The sequence below is a fragment of the Bombina bombina genome, chromosome 4 (assembly GCF_027579735.1).
Source record: "Bombina bombina isolate aBomBom1 chromosome 4, aBomBom1.pri, whole genome shotgun sequence".
Lineage (NCBI taxonomy): Eukaryota > Metazoa > Chordata > Amphibia > Anura > Bombinatoridae > Bombina > Bombina bombina.
In genome coordinates this window covers 831099765-831122060 of record NC_069502.1, presented here as the reverse complement: position 1 = coordinate 831122060, position 22296 = coordinate 831099765, and the positions used below count along the sequence as shown (strand labels likewise).

The following is a 22296-nucleotide window of genomic DNA, read 5'->3' as shown; positions in this document are numbered from 1 at the left end:
TTACTAAGTTTTAAATCATCTGAAATAATAATTCCCAAGTCCTGTTCCTCGTCTGTAACAGTCAGTAAAGTGTCATTGAGTCTGTAATTAACATTTGGATTTTTCTTCCCTAAATGCATTATTTTACACTTTGCTGTGTTAAACTTTAGATCCCAGTCGTTTGTCCAATCCTCCAATTGTTGTATATCACTTCTCATTTTGTCTACCCCCCCTGGAACATCCACTCTGTTGCAAATTTTTGTATCATCTGCAAAGAGACATACTTTCCCCTGTAGCCCTTTGCTGATATCGCAGATAAATATGTTAAACAAAACAGGCCCCAGAACTGACCCCTGAGGAACACCACTAGTAACAGCCCCCTCTGCTGAATGAACTCCATTTACTAAGACACTTTGTTTTCTGTCCTTAAGCCAGCATTCCACCCAGTTCACAATTTTTGAATCTAGACCAAGGAGATATAGTTTGTGAATAAGTTTATTGTGTGGGACGGTGTCAAATGCTTTGCTGAAATCTAGATATGCTACATCAACTGCTCCTCCCTTGTCTAATACTTTTGTTACATAATCAAAGAAGTCAATTAGATTAGTCTGACATGATCTCCCTGAAGTAAAACCATGCTGATTTTGGTCCTCTAAATTGTTTGTCTTTATGTAAGTCATAATTCTTTCCTTTAAGAGGCTTTCCATTAATTTCCCTACTACTGAAGTTAAACTAACTGGCCTGTAGTTGCCAGATTCTTCTCTACTGCCCTTTTTATGAAGAGGTATTACATTTGCTATTCTCCAATCATCTGGGACAGCTCCTGTTAATAGTGACTGATTAAACAGATCAGTTAATGGGACAGTTAGCACTGAACGAATTTCTTTTAAAACCCTTGGATGAATATTATCAGGACCCACTGCCTTTGTAACATTTATTTTTGATAATGCTAACAAAACCTCATCCTCTGTAAAAAGATTACTGTTAAGCTTGTTTCTATTTTGCATAGCATCCCTTAATGTAGACATTGTATCTTCACAATCTTTAGTGAAAACAGAACAGAAGTAATCATTGAGACAGTCTGCAATCTGCTTATCTCCTTCTATTATTCTACCATCAACTGATTTCAATTTTACTATTCCTACCTTATTTTTTCTTCTTTCACTGATATATCTAAAGAATGTTTTGTCCCCATGTTTTACTGACTGTGCTATCTTCTCTTCTGCATCAGCTTTAACCTTCCTAATTAACTGCTTAGTCTTTTTTTGTTGGAGTCTCCATATTTTCATATCATCATCTGCTTGTGTGTGTCTGTAATTTTTATAAGCTATCTTTTTTGTCTTTACAGCATGTGCTACTTCTTTGGAAAACCAAATTGGTTTCCGCTTTCTTTTACTTTTACAGACATGTCTAATACAGTGTGCGGTTGCATCTAAAATGGCACCTTTCACAAATTCCCACTGTTCTTGAACCCCTGTAATAAGATTTTTCCCCTTTAAATAGTTTTTTAGGTATTCTCCCATTAATGAAAAATCTGCCGTCCTAAAGTCTAAAACTTTTGTTTTAGTCTGGGTGTACAGTTCCTGAACATGAATACTAAACCAAACAGATTGATGATCACTGGATCCTAAGTTCTCACCTACAGACACATCTGAAACTGTATCACTGTTTGTAAGTATTAGATCTAATATAGCTTCCTTACGAGTTGGTTCCTTGACTAATTGTTCAAGTGATTCCCCTAGCAGAGATTCAAGAATATACCTGCTTCTAGCCGATCTAGCAGAAGGAATCTTCCAGTCTATATCTGGCAAATTAAAGTCCCCCAGTACTATAACCTTACCCTTCATGGTCATTTTGGTTATTTCATCTAATAACAGATTGTCCAGTTTTTCATCCTGCAATGGAGGCCTATATACAACCCCTATTCTAAAAACATTTTTATCTCCAATTTCCAAAGTCACCCAAATACTTTCCACCTCATCATTTGTTCCTACAATTTCAGTAACCTTTATATTTTCATTTACATACAAAGCAACTCCTCCACCTTTCTTTCCTACTCTGTTCTTTTTAAATAACCTGTATCCAGGTATGACTATGTCCCAGTCATGCAAATCATTGTACCATGTTTCTGTTATAGCTACTAAATCCAAGTTGTCCCTAGTCATTATTGAAATGAGTTCAGGTAATTTATTTCCTAAGCTGCGAGCATTTGTGCTCATGGCACGAAGAATTTTTCTACTAGAATTTCTAGAATTGTTACTTGGACTAACAGTTTTGGCATGCTGTGGGGGGCAGGTGGATATATTAATGCTACCCCCCTTTATTAGTTTAAATGATTTCTAATAAAGTATTTGAACTCCTCTCCCAGATACTCTGTTCCTTTAGCATCCAAATGCAAGCCATCTCTCCTAAATAACCTAGTATCTTTCCAAACAGAGCTATAATGGCCAATAAAACCAAATCCTCGTTCCCTGCACCACTTATCTAACCAAGAATTAAATGTTGTTATCCGCTCCATCTTTCCTGCTTCCTGGTCATACACAGGTAAAATAGCAGAAAATGATAGAGTTGATGCCACAGTCTCTAAATGATTACCTAGGTCACAAAACTCTTTCTGAACAGCAGCAACATGATTACTAGCCAGATCATTTGTTCCTAAATGAACAATCACATCCAACTCACTTCCCTTTCCTGCTGCCTTAACAATTCTCAAAATACGATTCCTATCCCTGTGAGCAGTAGCTCCTGGAAGACATCTAACCTCCCTTGTTTCTCCTTTACTTTCACCTAAATACACATTCCTCAAAATAGAGTCACCCACTAACAGTCTTTGGGGGGTAGTTATCAAGCCGTCAACCTCAAATACGCTGCGTATTCCGCAGCGTATTTGTGGCGAGGCTGATTCACCTTAGTTATCAAAGGCTCGAGACCGGCAAAAGTAGAATTTTGTGACGTCAGCTTCGATCCGCCGGACTCAGTCCGACACAGATCGATTCTTACGTCACTCCAGATGTTCCGCACACAAGTGCGGCACATTCTCACTACTTTTGCTAGCTATCAAAAAACTAGCAGGTACGCTCGGCACTTTTACGGCCCAGCGTACCTGGTTTTCAAAGCGCCAGCCTGGAGGCGGCGGATCCCATAGGAATCAATGGGAGTCTGACCATAGCGAAAGTACAAGTTCGCTGCTGACAGACATCCCATTGATTTCTATGGGAGCTGTCTACACCTAACACCCTAACATGTACCCCGAGTCTAAACACCACTAATCTGACCCCCCCTACACCGCCGCAACTAAATAAAGTTATTACCCCCTAAACCGCCGCTCCCGGAGCCCACCGCAAGCTACTCTATACATATTAACCCCTAAACCGCCGCTCCCGGAGCCCACCGCAACTATAACAAATGTATTAACCCCTAACCCGCCGCTCCCTGAACCCGCCGCAACCTATATTAAATGTATTAACCCCTATCCTGCCCCCCCTACACCGTCGCCACCTATAATACATTTATTAACCCCTAATCTGCCCCCCCTACACCGTCGCCACCTATAATAAATTTATTAACCCCTATCCTGCCCCCCACTACGACGCCGCCACTGTAATAAAATGATTAACCCCTAAACCTAACCCTAACCCTAACGCCCCCTAACTTAAATATTAATTAAATAAATCTAAATAAATTAACTCTTATTAACTAAATGAATCCTATTTAAAACTAAATACTTACCTTTAAAATAAACCCTAATATAGCTACAATATAAATAATAATTATATTCTAGCTATCTTAGGATTTATTTTTATTTTACAGGTACCTTTCAATTTATTTTAACCATGTACAATAACTATTAAATAGTTATTAACTATTTAATAGCTTACCTAGCTAAAATAAAGAGAAATGTACCTGTGAAATAAATCCTAACCTAAGTTACAATTACACCTAACACTACACTATACTTTAATAAATTATTCCTATTTAAAAATAAATACTTACCTGTAAAATAAACCCTAAGATAGCTACAATGTAATTAATAATTATATTATAGCTATCTTAGGATTTATATTTATTTTACCGGTAACTTTGTATTTATTTTAGCTAGTTAGAATAGTTATTAAATAGTTATTAACTATTTAATAACTACCTAGCTAAAAGAAATACAAAATTACCTGTAAAATAAATCCTAACTTAAGTTACAATTAAACCTAATACTACACTATCATTAAATTAACTAAATAAACTACCTACAAAGAACTACAATGAAATACAATTACATAAACTAACTAAAGTACAAAAAATAAAAAAAGCTAAGTTACAAAAAATAAAAAATTAAGTTACAAACATGTTAAAAATATTACAACAATTTTAAGCTACTTACACCTAATCTAAGCCCCTAATAAAATAACAAACCCCCCCAAAATAAAAAAAATCCCTACCCTATTCTAAATTACATAAATTTCAAAGCTCTTTTACCTTACCAGCCCTTAAAAGGGCCATTTGTGGGGGCATGCCCCAAAAAGTTCAGCTCTTTTGCCTGTAAAATAAAAATACAACCCCCCCCAACATTAAAACCCACCACCCACATACCCCTAATCTAACCCAAACCCCCCTTACAAAAACCTAACACTAATCCCCTGAAGATCATCCTACCTTGAGTCGTCTTCACTCAGCCGAGCCACCGATGGAACTGAAGAGGACATCCGGAGCGGAAGAAGTTAATCCTCCAAGCGGCGCTGAAGAAATCTTCCATCCGATGAAGTCATCATCCAGGCGGCGCTGAAGAAGTCTTCGATCCGGCCGATGTCATCTTCAAAGAGGCGCTGAAGAGGTCTTCTATCCGGGCGAAGTCATCTTCCAAGCCGGGTCTTCAATCTTCCTTCCGCCGACGCGGAACCACCTTCTTCACCGACGGACTACGACGAATGACGGCTCCTTTAAGGGACGTCATCCAAGATGGCGTCCCCTCAATTCCGATTGGCTGATAGGATTCTATCAGCCAATCGGAATTAAGGTAGGAAAATCTGATTGGCTGATGGAATCAGCCAATCAGATTCAAGTTCAATCCGATTGGCTGATCCAATCAGATTGAGCTCGCATTCTATTGGCTGATCGGAACAGCCAATAGAATGCGAGCTCAATCTGATTGGCTGATTCCATCAGCCAATCAGATTTTCCTACCTTAATTCCGATTGGCTGATAGAATCCTATCAGCCAATCGGAATTGAGGGGACGCCATCTTGGATGACGTCCCTTAAAGGAGCCGTCATTCGTCGTAGTCCGTCGGTGAAGAAGGTGGTTCCGCGTCGGCGGAAGGAAGATTGAAGACCCGGCTTGGAAGATGACTTCGCCCGGATAGAAGACCTCTTCAGCGCCTCTTTGAAGATGACATCGGCCGGATCGAAGACTTCTTCAGCGCCGCCTGGATGATGACTTCATCGGATGGAAGATTTCTTCAGCGCCGCTTGGAGGATTAACTTCTTCCGCTCCGGATGTCCTCTTCAGTTCCATCGGTGGCTCGGCTGAGTGAAGACGACTCAAGGTAGGATGATCTTCAGGGGATTAGTGTTAGGTTTTTGTAAGGGGGGTTTGGGTTAGATTAGGGGTATGTGGGTGGTGGGTTTTAATGTTGGGGGGGGGGGTTGTATTTTTATTTTACAGGCAAAAGAGCTGAACTTTTTGGGGCATGCCCCCACAAATGGCCCTTTTAAGGGCTGGTAAGGTAAAAGAGCTTTGAAATTTATGTAATTTAGAATAGGGTAGGGATTTTTTTTATTTTGGGGGGGTTTGTTATTTTATTAGGGGGCTTAGATTAGGTGTAAGTAGCTTAAAATTGTTGTAATATTTTTAACATGTTTGTAACTTAATTTTTTATTTTTTGTAACTTAGCTTTTTTTATTTTTTGTACTTTAGTTAGTTTATGTAATTGTATTTCATTGTAGTTCTTTGTAGGTAGTTTATTTAGTTAATTTAATGATAGTGTAGTATTAGGTTTAATTGTAACTTAAGTTAGGATTTATTTTACAGGTAATTTTGTATTTCTTTTAGCTAGGTAGTTATTAAATAGTTAATAACTATTTAATAACTATTCTAACTAGCTAAAATAAATACAAAGTTACCGGTAAAATAAATATAAATCCTAAGATAGCTATAATATAATTATTAATTACATTGTAGCTATCTTAGGGTTTATTTTACAGGTAAGTATTTATTTTTAAATAGGAATAATTTATTAAAGTATAGTGTAGTGTTAGGTGTAATTGTAACTTAGGTTAGGATTTATTTCACAGGTACATTTCTCTTTATTTTAGCTAGGTAAGCTATTAAATAGTTAATAACTATTTAATAGTTATTGTACATGGTTAAAATAAATTGAAAGGTACCTGTAAAATAAAAATAAATCCTAAGATAGCTAGAATATAATTATTATTTATATTGTAGCTATATTAGGGTTTATTTTAAAGGTAAGTATTTAGTTTTAAATAGGATTCATTTAGTTAATAAGAGTTAATTTATTTAGATTTATTTAATTAATATTTAAGTTAGGGGGGCGTTATGGTTAGGGTTAGACTTAGGTTTAGGGGTTAATCATTTTATTACAGTGGCGGCGGCGTAGTGGGGGGCAGGATAGGGGTTAATAAATTTATTATAGGTTGCGGCGGGTTCATGGAGCGGCGGTTTAGGGGTTAAACTATTTATTTAGTTGCGGAGAGGTGCGGGATCAGCAGGATAGGGGTTAATAATTTTATAATAGAGGGCGACGGTATAGGGGGGCAGGATAGGGGTTACTAGGTATAATGTAGGTGGCAGCGGTGTCCGGGAGCGGCGGTTTAGGGGTTAATACATTTATAAGACTTGCGGCGGGGTCTAGGAGCGGCGGTTTAGGGGTTAGTAACTTTATTTAGTTGCGGGGGCCTCCGGGGGCGCCGGTATAGGGGGTAGAACAGTGTAGTTTAGTGTGAGTGCTTAGTGACAGGCTAGCAATAAAGCTGGGAAAAAGCCGAAGGGCAGCGAGATCGGATGAGTGATAACTGTCACAGTCCGCTGCTCATCGCCCCGCGGCTTTTTGACAGCTTTATTTGATAACTTAGGCGAACGTATTCAAGGTCCACGGCGGCGAAGGTAGGCGAGCTTAGGCGGACGTATTGGGCCGGCGAAGCCAGAAAAGTAGACGGCTTGATAACTACCCCCCACTTTCTCAAAAACACATCTGCAGTTCTTTCCTGTGTTATGTTACCTGGAGAATCAGGTGCCAATAGATTTAAATTACCTGTTACAGCTTCAGAGGGCTCAGAAACAGCAATCTCCTCATCACAAGTGTATTCGGCAAGAGCAGCATAGGAGTTTTGCAATGGCAGAGGTTGTGGGCAATGCTTCTGGTCTACTGAACGGTTGTCTCTGTCGTAATCTGGTCACGGTTGTCTCTGTCGTAATCTTACAGTTCCTTGTGGTAAAGGCATTCATACACCCATGTTTTGCTGTTTTTATTTATTAAAATTGAGGCTGTTTTAGGCAGTGTGTTTTGGAGCAGGTTTACAGAGCTCTGGTGTTACACAGCCATCTTAGCTGCGGCCAGCTCCACCCCCCTGGAAGTATTTTTAAGGGAGAAACCTAAACAAACTATACATTGTTTTTTCAGCAGACTCAAACTGTACCATTATTTTATGTATATATCATGAAATGCAAAAACTACAGCAAAGCTGTTTATTACAATTGTAATAAAAATATGTGTTTTTAAAACAAAATCTTAAACAATATAGTGAGTTTTTTTCATAATCAAAACTTTTGTAGATCTATAATTGTATTAGGTAACCTTTCAAAAAAAGTAAAACATGGAGAATAATTAGCATTTTTCCTTTTTTTATTATTGTTTTTTTTCAAATAAGTAACAAAAAAACACACAAAAATTACATCATATCGTAACATGACATTTCTACTGCATTGTTTCAGCTGTTCACAACTTCATACAACAAGATAACTTAAATTTTGCTTACCTGATAATTTTCTTTTCTTCAGATGGAAAGAGTTCACAGCTGCATTCATTACCTTTGGGAAATAAGAACCTGGCCACCAGGAGGAGGCAAAGACACCCCAGCCAAAGGGTTAAATACTCCTCCCACTTCCCTCATCCCCCAGTCATTCTGCTGAGGAACAAGGAACAGTAGAAGAAATACCAGGGTGAAAAGGTGCCAGAAGAATAAAAAATAAAAGACGCCCCATAGAAAAAATACGGGTGGGGAGCTGCAGAGTCTTTCCATCTGAAGAAAATGATCAGGTAAGCATAATTTAAGTTTTTCTTCATAAATGGAAAGAGTCCACAGCAGCATTCATTACTTTTGGGAAACAATACCAAAGCTATAGAGGACAATGAATGCAAAAACGGTAGGGTACAATAGGCGACCCATTCTGAGGGCACCAGGCCAGAAAAAAAACCAACCCAACCAAACCCCGCATTATCGGAGTCGGGCAAAAAAACTAGAAGGAAAAGGCCCCAAGGACACTGACCCGTAGATAGTCCGAAAGCCTAACTAGAGACCGCAAGCAGACTCAGTGAGCCAACACTCCTCCAGGAGAACCGTCGCCCAGCAGTCAGTCCCCACACAACCCTTACTAGTACAGTACCAAAATCCCCAAAAGGGAGAGGACAAGGGTAATCCAAAGGAATAACCGAAAGGTACAGCAAAATCCATAAAGGAAAACCACCTTCAAAGGAAGGCCAAGTCCACAGAGACCCGAAAGGATCACGAGAACAAGGGGAGACGACGCCCAACCCACAAGAAGCAACTGGGCATCAACAAGGAGAAGAAACATTTCCCAAACATTGTGCAACAGCACCGAAAAAGACAGCTGAAGACAAAGTCCTCAAAACATCAGAGCTCAGAGACTGAGCAAACAGAAATTACAAGTAGCAAACTCAGAAAATAAACATGAGTCCAGTAACACACTGCCATCCGTAGGAAGACAAAAAGAAAACACTATCCATAAGGAAAAAGCGGCCAAACAAAATAGCAGATTGTCCAACCTCCAAGACAGGACACTCTCCAGGCAATCCAGGCTGCCAAGCCTACTCACAGATCTCAAAGGGGGAGAGACACAGAACCTCAAAAAAAGGTCCACTGTCACCCCACAGACCTGAGGAGCAAAGAACAGATCACAGATCCTACACCTAGCCGGACCAGCCCAAGCAACGGCAGATCTGAAAGCAAGGGAACCGAAAGGAACCCCAAGACCGGCCCCCAAAAGGGCAGAAGAATAGACACAGCCACTTCAACCTAAAGACAATCAAGCAGGCGTTAGACCAAAGGGATCTAGCAAAGTCACCCGACTAAGTCTCAATGCAGAGTCAGCAGCTCCCCAAAGAAACAACTCAAAGAGCAGACCAATCCCCGAACCACATAAAACATCTGTTCCAACCTCCCGAACACAGGAGAGGCCCCGAAAAAGGAACCACACCTCCGAAAGGAGGACAACGAGCCCCCTGAAGAGGAGATCATCGATAAACACCTGCCCATAAGACAGGAAGTCGTAGTTAGAACCAAGAGGATACAAGGCCACATCACTGACGAACACGGAAGAAACCCTTAAAACACCATCGTGCTAGCACACATACCAGATGCAAAAGTGACAGCTGAGCAACCGCAAACATTCCATTTGCTAGGCAGGAAAGCCCACCATTAGGTCACATTAGTCAGCTGTCCCAAGGGAACCATATCGGCCGGCACAAGACAAGCCCCAAGAAGCACCGGCTCTCAGTAAATCTGGCCAAGTTGTAAAGCAGAACAGCTAGAACAAGGGCCAAACCCAAGTACCCTGGAAACTGGAACCCCCTGGTCAGTCCTAGAATCCTAAGGTATGGTAACATCCCACAGCGGGATCCACAAAGAGTAAATCCCTCGACAACCGGAAGATCAGGACAAGAAGTCCGGGCCCCACAAATGTTTAGAATAAACAATCTTTCAGGAACATAAATCCCTCGTCTGATATAAAAAAACAGACCTCCCAGGGAAAAATCCAGAATAACCTAGATAACAAGAGCAAGAAGCCCTTGCAAGTCCTGACCCAAAAGGAAGAGACCACCCCTTGCAGGAGCCCAACACTCTAAAGAGCCAGAGACATAAAAGGACACTAGAGCTAACAGGCGTCCAAGCAACATTAACATGATTCTGCTGGAAAGTGCGGCTAATTTCCCTTAAGGGATAAAAGGTGATGCTCATTTTATCAACCTCGAAAGGAGGAAAGGCTGAGTAGACCTCACCAGGGATCGAACTAGCAACCCTCGGTTTGCTACAGTACAGAGTAGCCACAGAGCATTAGTATGCTGAGCTAGCTGTCCAGCTAGCCACGAGCTCCAGACACAAGGGGAACAGTGAGGATATGTCACCCGAACAAAGCAACATCAAGCCTCCACATCACCTCAGATTATACTCAGAGGACAGTAAAACATGGGTTTGGATGCCACCTGGATGGCAATACCTGAACCATATGAGTGGAAAACCACTAGGATCTCTTCTATCCCAAGAATGAGATGCAGAGCATTCCCAACACCGGGGAAGGACCCCTAACCGGAGCCCAAAAAGACCTCACTGTCTAATGTCCCGAAAAAGGAACAACCAACTCCCGAAGGGAATCCAAGTCCCCTGAAGGTGACCCATCCACAAGGAGAAATGGACAAAATCCAAGAGGTCTCAATGAAGAAGAACCACTAAAGAAACAAGTCCAAAAGGACAATTTCCTAAAGTAACAGACCGGCGTAAAAGAGGCACTAAACCCTCTAATTTTTCCACCACATGGGAAGGAATACTCTAGGTTCCGAGGGTATCGGAAGCAACAGAGAGTGACGCAGCAAAATTCACTAACCCAGTCACCAGAGAGACGGCTATTTATGACTGAAACAATCCTGAGAGCCGCATGGACCCGCAAGTCCTCTTGAGAATGCTTAGCTGAAACATGTAAAACAAATAACAAGAAACATTAATAATATTAAGAGCACTCAGCACCCTAACCTGACCAGCAAGGAATAATAGGCGCCACGTGTCTGAATAAGCCATGAGACAGAAGGTCTGAACCCAAGCAGGACCAGCCTGCAACCAGGGTCATAACTGCCAAGCTGGCTAAATCCGCCCTCAGAGAGGGAGGAAGAAAAAACAGACAAACATGGGATTAACTTGTCCTGAACAACTTCTGTAGAAGCAAACAGTGAGTATCGATCCCAGAGAAAGTTCCCGCAGGAAACACAGTATGAAAAATAAAATTCATCCTAACCGGATAAAATAAAATGACAGGCAACCCGAGGGTTAACGCCCAAGAAGAACAGAAAGATCCGCAGGACCAGCCTAACAGAAACCCTGTTCTTCCAACAAAACTGGGAAGGATCTCGATACAAGACTTAAAGGAGATTACTTCATCCCCCCATGTCTAAAGAGGTGAGCCATTCGAAGGAGGAGACTGATGAGTCCCATAACCGAGAAGGATATGGTCCCCAAAAAGCTCAAAAATGGGTCTGAGTAGAACATGAAGGCGAGCCAGCCTGTAATGAAAGGCACAACATTTAGGAACAGTTTCACCCGCAGGGAACTGCACATGCCCTCCAGTGGCCGAGAGACCTGGGGCAATCGGGCACAAACACAATCGCAAATAAACATCTGGACTTTATAGACGCGCAAGCACCAAAAGTATGTAAAAGCAAAAACGTGCCACAACCTCCGGGGGAGCAATCCACCCTCCGAGGAGGAAAAAACATAACCTGGGTTACCCGCATGTGTAGTATTAGGGAGCGGTAGGGAACTCGCCTCCTTGAGGACCGGGCCCCCCCGAGGCAGATGGCTCAGCAGTCCCTTGAATCCCCAAGCCCGAGAAACAAGGAGCTCTAGAACGGCCTAAACAACATAACTGACTGACCTGAGTCAATGGGGCCAATTCGCATTCGTCACAGGACAAGGAATCTGAATCAGAAAGTTGAACAATCTCAACATCAGCATCCTCCATAACTGGATAAAGGATTCCAAAAAATTGACTAAATATAAAACAATTTAAATGGCACCTGACACCCACAATGGCTGGGGCACTCCCCACCTCCTATGAACCAGACACCAGCGGACTAGAATTCTCCATCGCCACACAGTCAGAAATGCGGAAATGGGAGACCAGAACATAAACACGACAGGTAACAAGGTGAACCATACAGTCCAAAAAAAGCACGCCCGACCTTAAGGTTGCATCACTTAGAAAAGCTGTTATGTTCCAAAAGCCACGAGCCCAGTTAACACTACACATAAGCAGATTGAATCACATAACAAACATGATTAAACCCCCCCATTCAATAATCCCCCTCAGGAGATATTAACCCTTGATTCCAAGATACTAAAGGAGTCCCACTGAGACCCTGTATTTTTCATGCGAATTCTCAGGAACAAATGAGTTACAGTACAATCATGAAAAAGTAAAATGAAATGATCTTCCCGGAATCTATGCCGTGGAACAGGAACATGGCCCTTCAAGAGTGACGGATAGTAGCCTCGCTTCCACCATGGACTTGAGAGAAGAAAGCAGGCAGCGAAGTTCAAAAACTGCGATTGCTTGTGGAATTGTTAAAATGAGTCCGGATGGTTTCCTCTTCCTGCATCTCTGGACTCTAACTTTCATCCAAGCCCTCACTGAGAGACTGACAGGATTACTTAAAACTTCCGTCCCATGTCGAAGAGTACTACCCTCCATAAGAGACAAAAACAATCTTCTGACACTTCTCTGCCAGCCTCCTGGGACCAAAGGCAAATAATGACTGGGGGATGAGGGAAGTGGGAGGAGTATTTAAGCCTTTGGCTGGGGTGTCTTTGCCTCCTCCTGGTGGCCAGATTCTTATTTTCCAAAAGTAATGAATGCAGCTGTGGGCTCTTTCCATTTATGAAGATTATATTTATATAATCAATTGAAAATCAAAAGTAAAAAGAATGTCTCTTTTTGTTATATATCCGCACAATGCATTTTATGCAGCCAGGGGCTATACTCATCCTGACAAGTATAGTCAAGCAAAGTGAAGTAAGAAAAAGGAATAAGAGCCATAAAAGGAGCATGGATTCTCACCACATAAAAGAGATAAATGTATCAGGTAAGCATAAATTATGTTTTCTTTCATAGAGGTGATGACAGTTGACTATCCATTACTCCTGGGAACTAATGCCCAAGCTGTGGAGTCCTTGAGTAATAACATAAAGGGAGGGATTTAAAAAAAAAAAATAACAAAAAAAACTTGTCACTGAGACATTAAATCCACAGCCCCAATATTTTTGTTTGAATGCAGTTAAAAAAAAAAATCAAAATAGGCAAAAACATCAAACTGAGACAGCCACCTGAAAAACCTTTCTACCAAAGGTTGCTTCAAAAGAAGCAAAAACATAAAAATGGTAGAATTTTGTAAAAGTATGCAAAGCAGACCATGTAGCTGCTGTGCAAATCTGATCAACTGAAGCCTCATTCTTGAAACATCAAGAAAAGGCAACTAGTAGAATGAGCAGTAATCCACTGCGGTGGAAGCTAACCTGCCTCCAAGTAAGTCTTGTGTAACAAAAATTTAAACCAAGAGGCCAAAAAAAAAAAAAAACAGCAGACGCTTTCTGACCCTTCCTAAGACCAGAAAAAAGAATTAAAAAACTAGAAGTTTGTCTTAAGTCCTTAGTAGCATCAATGTAATATTTCAATGCCCTAACAACATCCAAAGAATGCAAAGATCTCTCTGAAGCATTATTAGGATTAGGACAAAAAGAACAACAATCTCTTTGCTAATTTTACCTGTAGAAAAATCTAATGAAGTCCGTAAAACAGCCTATCCTGATGTAAAATCCGATAAGGAGATTCACAAGAAAGAGCAGTTAACTCTTCTAGCAGAAGAAATAGCACTTCCAAGAAAGTAGTTTAATATCCATTTTATGCATAGTTTCAAAAGGAGGAACCTGCAATACCCTTAACACCAAGATAAGATTCCATGGAGGAGAGCCTGAACAAAACTATGAATATGAGGAAGATTAGCAATCTTCCTGTGGAGCAAAACTAAAAGAGCAGAAATCTGCCCTTCCAGAGAAGGCCCTTATCCAGACCAATCTGCAAGTAAAAACAAATCCTGGCAATTCTGAAAGAATGCCAGGAAAAAAACTGATCTATACACCAAGATGTAAAGGCTTTCCAGACCTTGTGATAGATTCTTCTAGTAACAGGCTTATGGGCCTAAATCAAGTTTTGAATCACACAACTTAGAAAACCTATATGTTTAAGGACTAAACATTCCATTCCCATGCCATCAAGTTCAGAGACTTGAGATCCAGATGGAAAAATGGACCTTGAGACAGAAGGTCTGACCGCAATGGCAGAGGCCTAAAAGGGCAGCTGAACATCTGATCCAGAGCCGCACACAAAATACTTCCATGACCTCTCAAAGTACCTATGAAGTCTGTTGTTCAAACGAGAGACCATCAGATCTATCTCTGGGAGACCTCAAAGATCCACAATCTGATTAAACACATCCTGGTGAAGAGACCACTCCCCTGAATGTAGTGCTTGATGACTGAGAAAGCCTTCCTCCCAGTTGTTCACCCTGGAATATGAATCTTAGTGACTAGGCAAAAATTGATTTCTCCCCATGAGAGAATATGAAACACCTCAATCATTGCTAGGGAACTGTGATTTCCCCCCTAATGGTTGACTTAAGCTAATGCTGTGACATGAGGCTTGCATCTGTAGTGATCCAGGTAGGATGAGCAAAAGAAGCCCCCTGAATAATAAACTAATGATCCAGCCACTAAGTTATAGACTGACTTGTACTGGGATCCAAAAATATCATTTAAAACAGCTAAGTATAATGTCTGCACCATTGACGCAGCATACAAAGCTGAAGATGCCTCATGAAAACTTGCAAATGGGATTTAATCTGAAGCTGCAATCATGAGATCTAGGAGTGCCATACAAAGAGCAACCAAGGGAAGCCAGAGAGACTAAAGGTTCAGACAAGCTGACACCAATTTTAACCTTCTCTGCTCTGTTAGAGAAAGATTCTTGGAGACTGAAACTATTTGAAAACCCAAAAATGTACCTTTGTCTGAAGAACTAAATAACTTTTTGGAAAATTGATCTTCCAACCATGCTGTTGAAGAAACAACAAGAGTCAGTTGGTGTGAGATTCTGCTAAAGGAAAAGATGGAGCTAGAAACCCGAGACCTAACCACACACAAAAGGGCACTCATTTGTAAATATTCTTAAAGCTGTAGCTAGACCAAATGATAGAGCAACAAACTGAAAATGCATGTCCAGAAAGGCAAACCTCAGAAACTGGAAATAGTTTTTTTTTTCTAGGAACATGAAAGTAAGCATCCTTTAAAACTATTGTGGACATAAACCGACCTTGCAGAACGAAAAACAGAATAGTCCGAATAGTTTCCATCTTGAAAGATGGAATCCTTACAAACTTGTTTAGGGCTTTCAGATCCAGAACTTGTCTGAAAGTACCTTTTTCTTTGAAACAATGAAGAGATTTGAATACAATTCCATACACTGTTCCTGCAAAGGAACTGGAACAATAACTCCCATAGGTTTCAGATTTGAGACAGACTTGAAAAAGACTGAACTTTTACAGGATTCCTTGGAACATTGGACAGAATAAAACTTCCTCTGGGAGGCCTTGTTCTGAATCCTATTTGATATCCCTGAGAAACAATATTCAGAACCCAAGGATCTGGAAAAGACTGAAACAAGCCACAAAAAGTGCTTTAATCTGCCCCCTACCGGAACATCTGGATCGGGGACCGCACCTTCATGCGGTTTTGGTAGTACGGAAATATTTCTTACCTTGCTTGGACTTGTTCCAGTTAGCACTAGGTATCCAGGCTGAACCAGAGGTGCATTGCTTTTGAGCAGAGGAGTCAACCTTTTGTTCACTATTGGGATGAAAGGAACGAAAACAATTAGAAGCTTTAGATTTCCCTCTAGACTTCCTGTCCTGAGGAAGAAAAGCCCCTGTTAACTCCAGTGACAGTAGATATAGAATCTAAATCAGAACCAAAATATTTCTTAACCTGATAGGAAATAGATAATAATCTGGATTTTGATATCATATTAGCAGCCCAAGATTTAAGCAATAAGGCTCTGCTGCCAAAGACATGCTTTTGACATTAATCTTCATCATATCAAATTCAGCATCACAAATAAAATAATTGGCACTCTTGAAGATTTGCACTACCAGAGTTATTAGAATGCTGTTCTGAAAGACAACGAGTAAGTAGAAGCAGCAGCTACATCAGCAATAGAAATAGCTGGCCTGAAAATAAAGCCTGCATGTAAAAAGGCCCTTCTATGAAAATATTCTAACAAATTACCTGGCTTAGACCATTCCCTAGAAATCATGTCAGAAACAGCATCAGTAACAGAGAAGACCTCAGAGAAATTAACAACTGAATTAAAATGATTACAAGGCTTATCATCAGAAACTTTAGGATCTTTAACCTCTAAGGTAATAAAGACCTCCTTTAAAAGAGAATGAATATGAATAACTTTATACGAAAAAGAGGAAATATCAGGTTCAACATCTGATGAAGATTCCTCATCACCAGAGAAAACTTCACCATCTGAAGCCATAACTGTTTTACTGGATTATTAGGCACATATAACATGTAGAAGATAAAATCTGAACTAACCTTTTACGCTTACTTGAAGGCAAGAGAGCAGCCACTACTTCAGAAACTGCAGCCTTGATAAAAAAAATCACAGGAGGTGAAACTATGTCAGTATTCTCCTGTTTGAACAAACAGAAGGTGAATTAATAGTCAAAGAAAAAACATTAGGTTGCTCTGATTGCATTAACAATTCTAAACATGAGCTGGAGAAGGCACTTCAACTTGTTTAAAGCAAACCTAATAGTGATTTAAAAGGTATTCAGTGATAGATTTGGGGACAAAATCCAACTGCTCCATTATAGCATATGACAAAGCACTGCAATAAAAACTATAACCCCTTAAAAAGCTCTTGAGGAAAGGAAATTACTAACTCCCTCCAAAGTAGCTTTTTAACCCCTTAATGACCGGACCATTTTTCAATTTTCTTACCTTTAATGGCAATGGCTATTTTTAAATTTCTGCAGTGTTTGTGTTTAGCTGTAATTTTCCTCTTACTCATTTACTGTACCCACACATATTATATACCGTTTTTCTCGCCATTAAATGGACTTTCTAAATATACCATTATTTTCATCATATCTCATAATTTACTATAAAAAAAATACAAACTATGAGGAAAAAATGGAAAAAAACACACTTTTTCTAACTTTGACCCCCAAAATCTGTTACACATCTACAACCACCAAAAAACACCCATTCTAAATAGTTTCTAAATTTTGTCCTGAGTTTAGAAATACCCAATGTTTACATGTTCTTTTTTTTTGTGCAATTTATAGGGCAAAAATACAAGTAGCACTTTGCTATTTCCAAACCACTTTTTTTTTTTCAAAATTAGCGCTAGTTACATTGGAACGCTGATATCTTTCAGGAATCCCTGAATATCCCTTGACATGTACATATTTTTATTTAGAAGACATTCCAAAGTATTGATCTAGGCCCATTTTGGTATATTTCATGCCACCATTTCACCGCCAAATGCGATCAAATAAAAAAAATTGTTGACTTTTTCACAAACTTTAGGTTTCTCGCTGAATTTATTTACAAACATCTTGTGCAATTATGCCACAAATGGTTGTAAATGCTTCTCTGGGATCCCCTTTGTTCAGAAATAGCAGACATATATGGCTTTGGCGTTGTTTTTTGGCAATTAGAAGGCCGCTAAATGCTGCTGCACACCACAAGTGTATTATGCCCAGCAGTGAAGGGGTTACTAGGGAGCTTGTAGGGAGCTTTTAGGTTTAATTTTAGCTTCAGTGTAGTGTAATAGACAACCCAAATTATTGATCTAGGCCCATTTTGGTATATTTCATGCCACCATTTCACCGCCAAATACGATCAAATAAAAAAAATCTTAAATTTTTAACAATTTTAGGTTTCTCACTGAAATTATTTATAAACAGCTTGTGCAATTATGGCACAAATGGTTGTAAATGCTTCTCTGGGATCCCCTTTGTTCAGAAATAGCAGACATATATGGCTTTGGCGTTGCTTTTTGGTAATAATAAGGCTGTTAAATGCTGCTGCGCACCACACTTGTAATATGCCCAGCAGTTAAGGGGTTAATTAGGTAGCTTGTAGGGTTAATTTTTAGCTTTAGTGTAGAGATCAGCCTCCCACCTGACACATCCCATCCCCTGATCCCCCCTGACCTCCCTCAAACAGCTCTCTTCCCTCCCCCACCTCAAGATTGTCACCGCCATCTTAAGTACTGGCAGAAAGTCTGCCAGTACTGAAATAAAAATATATATTTTTTTTTTCATACTGTCTGCAGTCTGCATCCCCCCTTACCCCACAACCTCCCTGATCCCCCCCATACATCTCTCTAACCCTCCCCCTCTACCTATTTGCCGCCATCTTGGGTACTGGCAGCTGTCTGCCAGTACCCAATTTGCCCCCCAAAATAGTTTTTTTTTAAAACTTTTTTAGCTGAAAAATGTGTTTTCTGTAGTGTAGCTGGCCCCCCTTAATAATCTACATCCCTCCCCCTCCCAGATCTCTTACTAAACAAAGAAGATCCCCATGCATCTGCATTGGTTATATTTTTTCTTGTTCTTCCGGGCATATTTAGCGCACGCACCAGCCCCTCACCCCCCGGCCGCAACCACCGAAATTACCATAACTGCTCGTGATTAAAAGAAATATGGAGCATATAAATAACGGTCCTCCCAGAAGCTGCTCCCACCCACCAAAGAATGTGTGATCGCCATAGTCCGATGCAGAGAGGGCCACAGAGTGGCCCTTTCTGCATCGGTGGGTAAAATAAGGGATTGCAGTGATGCCTCAATATTGAGGCATCACTACAATCTCTTGTAAGCAGCTGGAAGCGATCATGATCGCTTCCAGCGCTTCTAACAACAGAGGACGTACCAGGTACGTCAATTGTCATTAAGGGAATGTTTTCTATGACGTACCTGGTACGTCCTCTGTCATTAAGGGGTTAAATAAAGTCACAGGTACAATGCATGCTTAGCCCAACTGCAAAATAAAGCAGGAGAACTTAACATAACATCCGAAGGCAGAAAATACTCATGAGAAAGAAATAACGAGCATGAAAAAAACAAACAGCTAAAAGGACTTTTAGCATGCCAAAACCCAACATGCTAAGAACTAAAGTGTGCTAACCCGAGGTGCATAAACCAGCTTACACGTGAAAGAAATATAGAAAGACTACCCACATGACAAGGATAAACCTAAATGTTGAGGTGCGAAATTCAAACTAAGCACGCTAAAAAAGCTGATGTACTCAAAACAGCAAGGGAATAGTGTAAATAATTCTGTCTGTCCCAGGGTCATATATAGCAAATATATACAAATTTAACCATAACACAGCTATAAAGTGTCTAAAATGTATATTAACTAATATTAATACGTACTAACAGACACTCCATCATCAAGTAAGCATCAGACAGCCAAATCAGTACTGAAATCAGCAAAGGTTATAAAATAGTAGTATATTGCAGATCCACAAAGGAAAGAGAAATACAAGCCCCTGCCACAAAAAAAATTCCTATGTGGTGAAAAAAGAATCACAAACCATACATCCCCATATACATCCCTCTGACAAGCACTGTAATCTGTGCGGAAACCGGACCTGAATATAGACTGAAAACCCCTTTTTCTAAAGCATCAAATGCACATCTTTATTCTTAAACCACCTCCATCAGAGGTAAAGACGAAGGTATGTGTGAGGTTGGAGGGTTTTTATAGGGCTCTTGGGGTTTGGGAATCTTTGCCTACCCCTAGTGGTAGAGGAGAGTAATTCCCATGAGTAATGGATCGTGGATTTTCACTACCTGCATGAAAGAAATGCATTCTCTCCTGTATGAATTTTTTTATGGCCAATAAGATGCAATTTCTGACTAAAACTTTTCCCACATTCAGAACATGCAAATTGCTTTCTTTCTTGTATGAATTTTCTGATGTCTAATAAGAGTTGATTTCTCAATAAAACACTTCTCACATCAGAACATGAAAATGCTTTCTCTCCTGTATGAATTTTCAGATGGCCAATAAGATGTGATTTCCGATTAAAACATTCCCCACATTCAAGACATGAAAAATCTTTCTCTCCTGTATGAATTATCTGATGTTTAATAAGAGTTGATTTGTCAGTAAAACACTTCTCACATTCAGAACATGAAAATGCTTTCTCTCCTGTATGAATTTTCTGATGTGTAGTAAAATGTGATTTTAGAGTAAAACGTACCCCACATTCAACACATGCAAATGCTTTCTCTCATGTATGAATTTTCTGATGTCTAAGAAGATTTGATTTCTGACTAAAACATTTCCCACATTGCAAACATGAAAATGGTTTCACTCCTGTATGAATTTTCTGATGTCCAAGAAGATTTGATTTCTTACTAAAACATTTCCCACATTGAAAACATGAAAATGCTTTCTCTCCTGTATGAATTTTCTGATGTTTAATAAGAGTTGATTTTTCAGTAAAACATTTCCCACATTCAGAACATAAAAATGCTTTCTCTCCTGTATGAATTTTCTGATGTGTAATAAGAGTTGATTTTTCAGTAAAACATTTCCCACATTCAGAACATGAAAATGCTTTCTCTCCTGTATGAATTTTCTGATGTGTAATAAGACCTGATTTTACAGTAAAACATTTCCCACATTCAGAACATGAAAATGCTTTCTCTCCTCTATGAATTTTCTGATGTCTAATAAGAGTTGATTTCAGAGCAAAACATTTCCCACATTCAGAACATGAAAATGCTTTCTCTCCTGTATGAATTTTCTGATGTGTAATAAGACCTGATTTTACAGTAAAACATTTCCCACATTCAGAACATGAAAATGCTTTCTCTCCTGTATGAATTTTCTGATGTCTAATAAGAGTTGATTTCAGAGCAAAACATTTCCCACATTCAGAACATGAAAATGCTTTCTCTCCTGTATGAATTTTCTGATGTGTAATAAGAGTTGATTTTTCAATAAAACATTTCCCACATTCAGAACATGAAAATGCTATCTCTCCTGTATGAATTTTCTGATGTCTAATAAGAGATGATTTTTTAGTAAAACATTTCCCACATTCAGAACATGAAAATGCTTTCTCTCCTGTATGAATTTTCTGATGTGTAATAAGAGTTGATTTTTTAGTAAAACATTTCCCACATTCAGAACATGAAAATGCTTTCTCTCCTGTATGAATTTTCTGATGTGTAATAAGATGGGATTTTTCAGTAAAACATTTCCCACATTCAGAACATGAAAATGCTTCCTCTCCTGTATGAATTTTCTGATGTCTAATAAAATTTGATTTCACAGTAAACCACTTCTCACATTCAGAACAAGAAAATGCTTTCTCTCCTGTTCGAATTTTCTGATGTCTTAAAACATTTGCTTTTCTCGTAAAACATTTCCCATATTCAGAACATAAATTTTCCATATTTCTTCTTTGATTTTGAAGATTGAAACAAGTATCTGTATTTTCACCATGGCTAGGACTATGATTACTGCAATTTGTAAATTCATCTGTTGAAAAGAAATACAATGGAATTGATGTTAGTTATTTATGACAATTATATTTTGAGGACTTTTAAACTGTTATGAATGAGTGTCTATCACAAGATTAAGGAACAGGCTATGACCCCCTACACCTTTCCCTAGCTTCATGCTAATTGCTTAAGGGTAGTTTAATAGACATTTAAGAATATTTTTTATTTATTTTATAACAAACATTATAGAAATCATGTAACAAATATTATATTTTCAGAAGATCTTAGATATTGCACAGATTTAACAAAACACTAAACGCTATATAGCAATTAAGAAATAAAATACCTTTCTTTTGTAAATCTGCCAATAGGTTAGTTTTACTAAATGCGGTTAAAATATAATCTGTTTTGTTTTCTTTATTTAAAACCCTTAAATGGCAACCCCAGCATAACAAAAAAGATTTCAAGTCTATTTAAAGTTTCTTTTATAACATATCTTTCACTATTTTCATATCTAGTGACATAGAATTATCTTAAATTAGAAAAACATAATTTATGCTTACCTGATAAATTCCTTTCTCCTGTAGTGTAGTCAGTCCACGGGTCATCCATTACTTATGGAATATATCTCTTCCTAACAGGAAACTGCAAGAGAATTACCCAGCAGAGCTGCTATATAGCTCCTCCCCTCACCTATCATACTCAGTCAT

The 22296-nt window shown here is 39.3% G+C and overlaps 1 protein-coding gene across 1 annotated transcript; it reads right to left on the bottom strand.

Annotated features, from left to right (window-relative positions):
* Positions 1 to 19564: 19564 nt before the first annotated feature.
* LOC128655633 (gastrula zinc finger protein XlCGF26.1-like) lies at positions 19565 to 21825 on the bottom strand. Its single transcript, XM_053709219.1, has one exon. The coding sequence runs from the start codon at positions 21535 to 21537 to the stop codon at positions 20365 to 20367; it is 1173 nt and encodes a 390-aa protein (XP_053565194.1). The 5' UTR covers positions 21538 to 21825; the 3' UTR covers positions 19565 to 20364.
* Positions 21826 to 22296: the final 471 nt, after the last annotated feature.

Bases quoted from the DNA above. Each gene is read 5' to 3' on its own strand.
- LOC128655633 (XM_053709219.1), bottom strand. From the start codon at position 21,537: ATGGAAAATTTATGTTCTGAATATGGGAAATGTTTTACGAGAAAAGCA.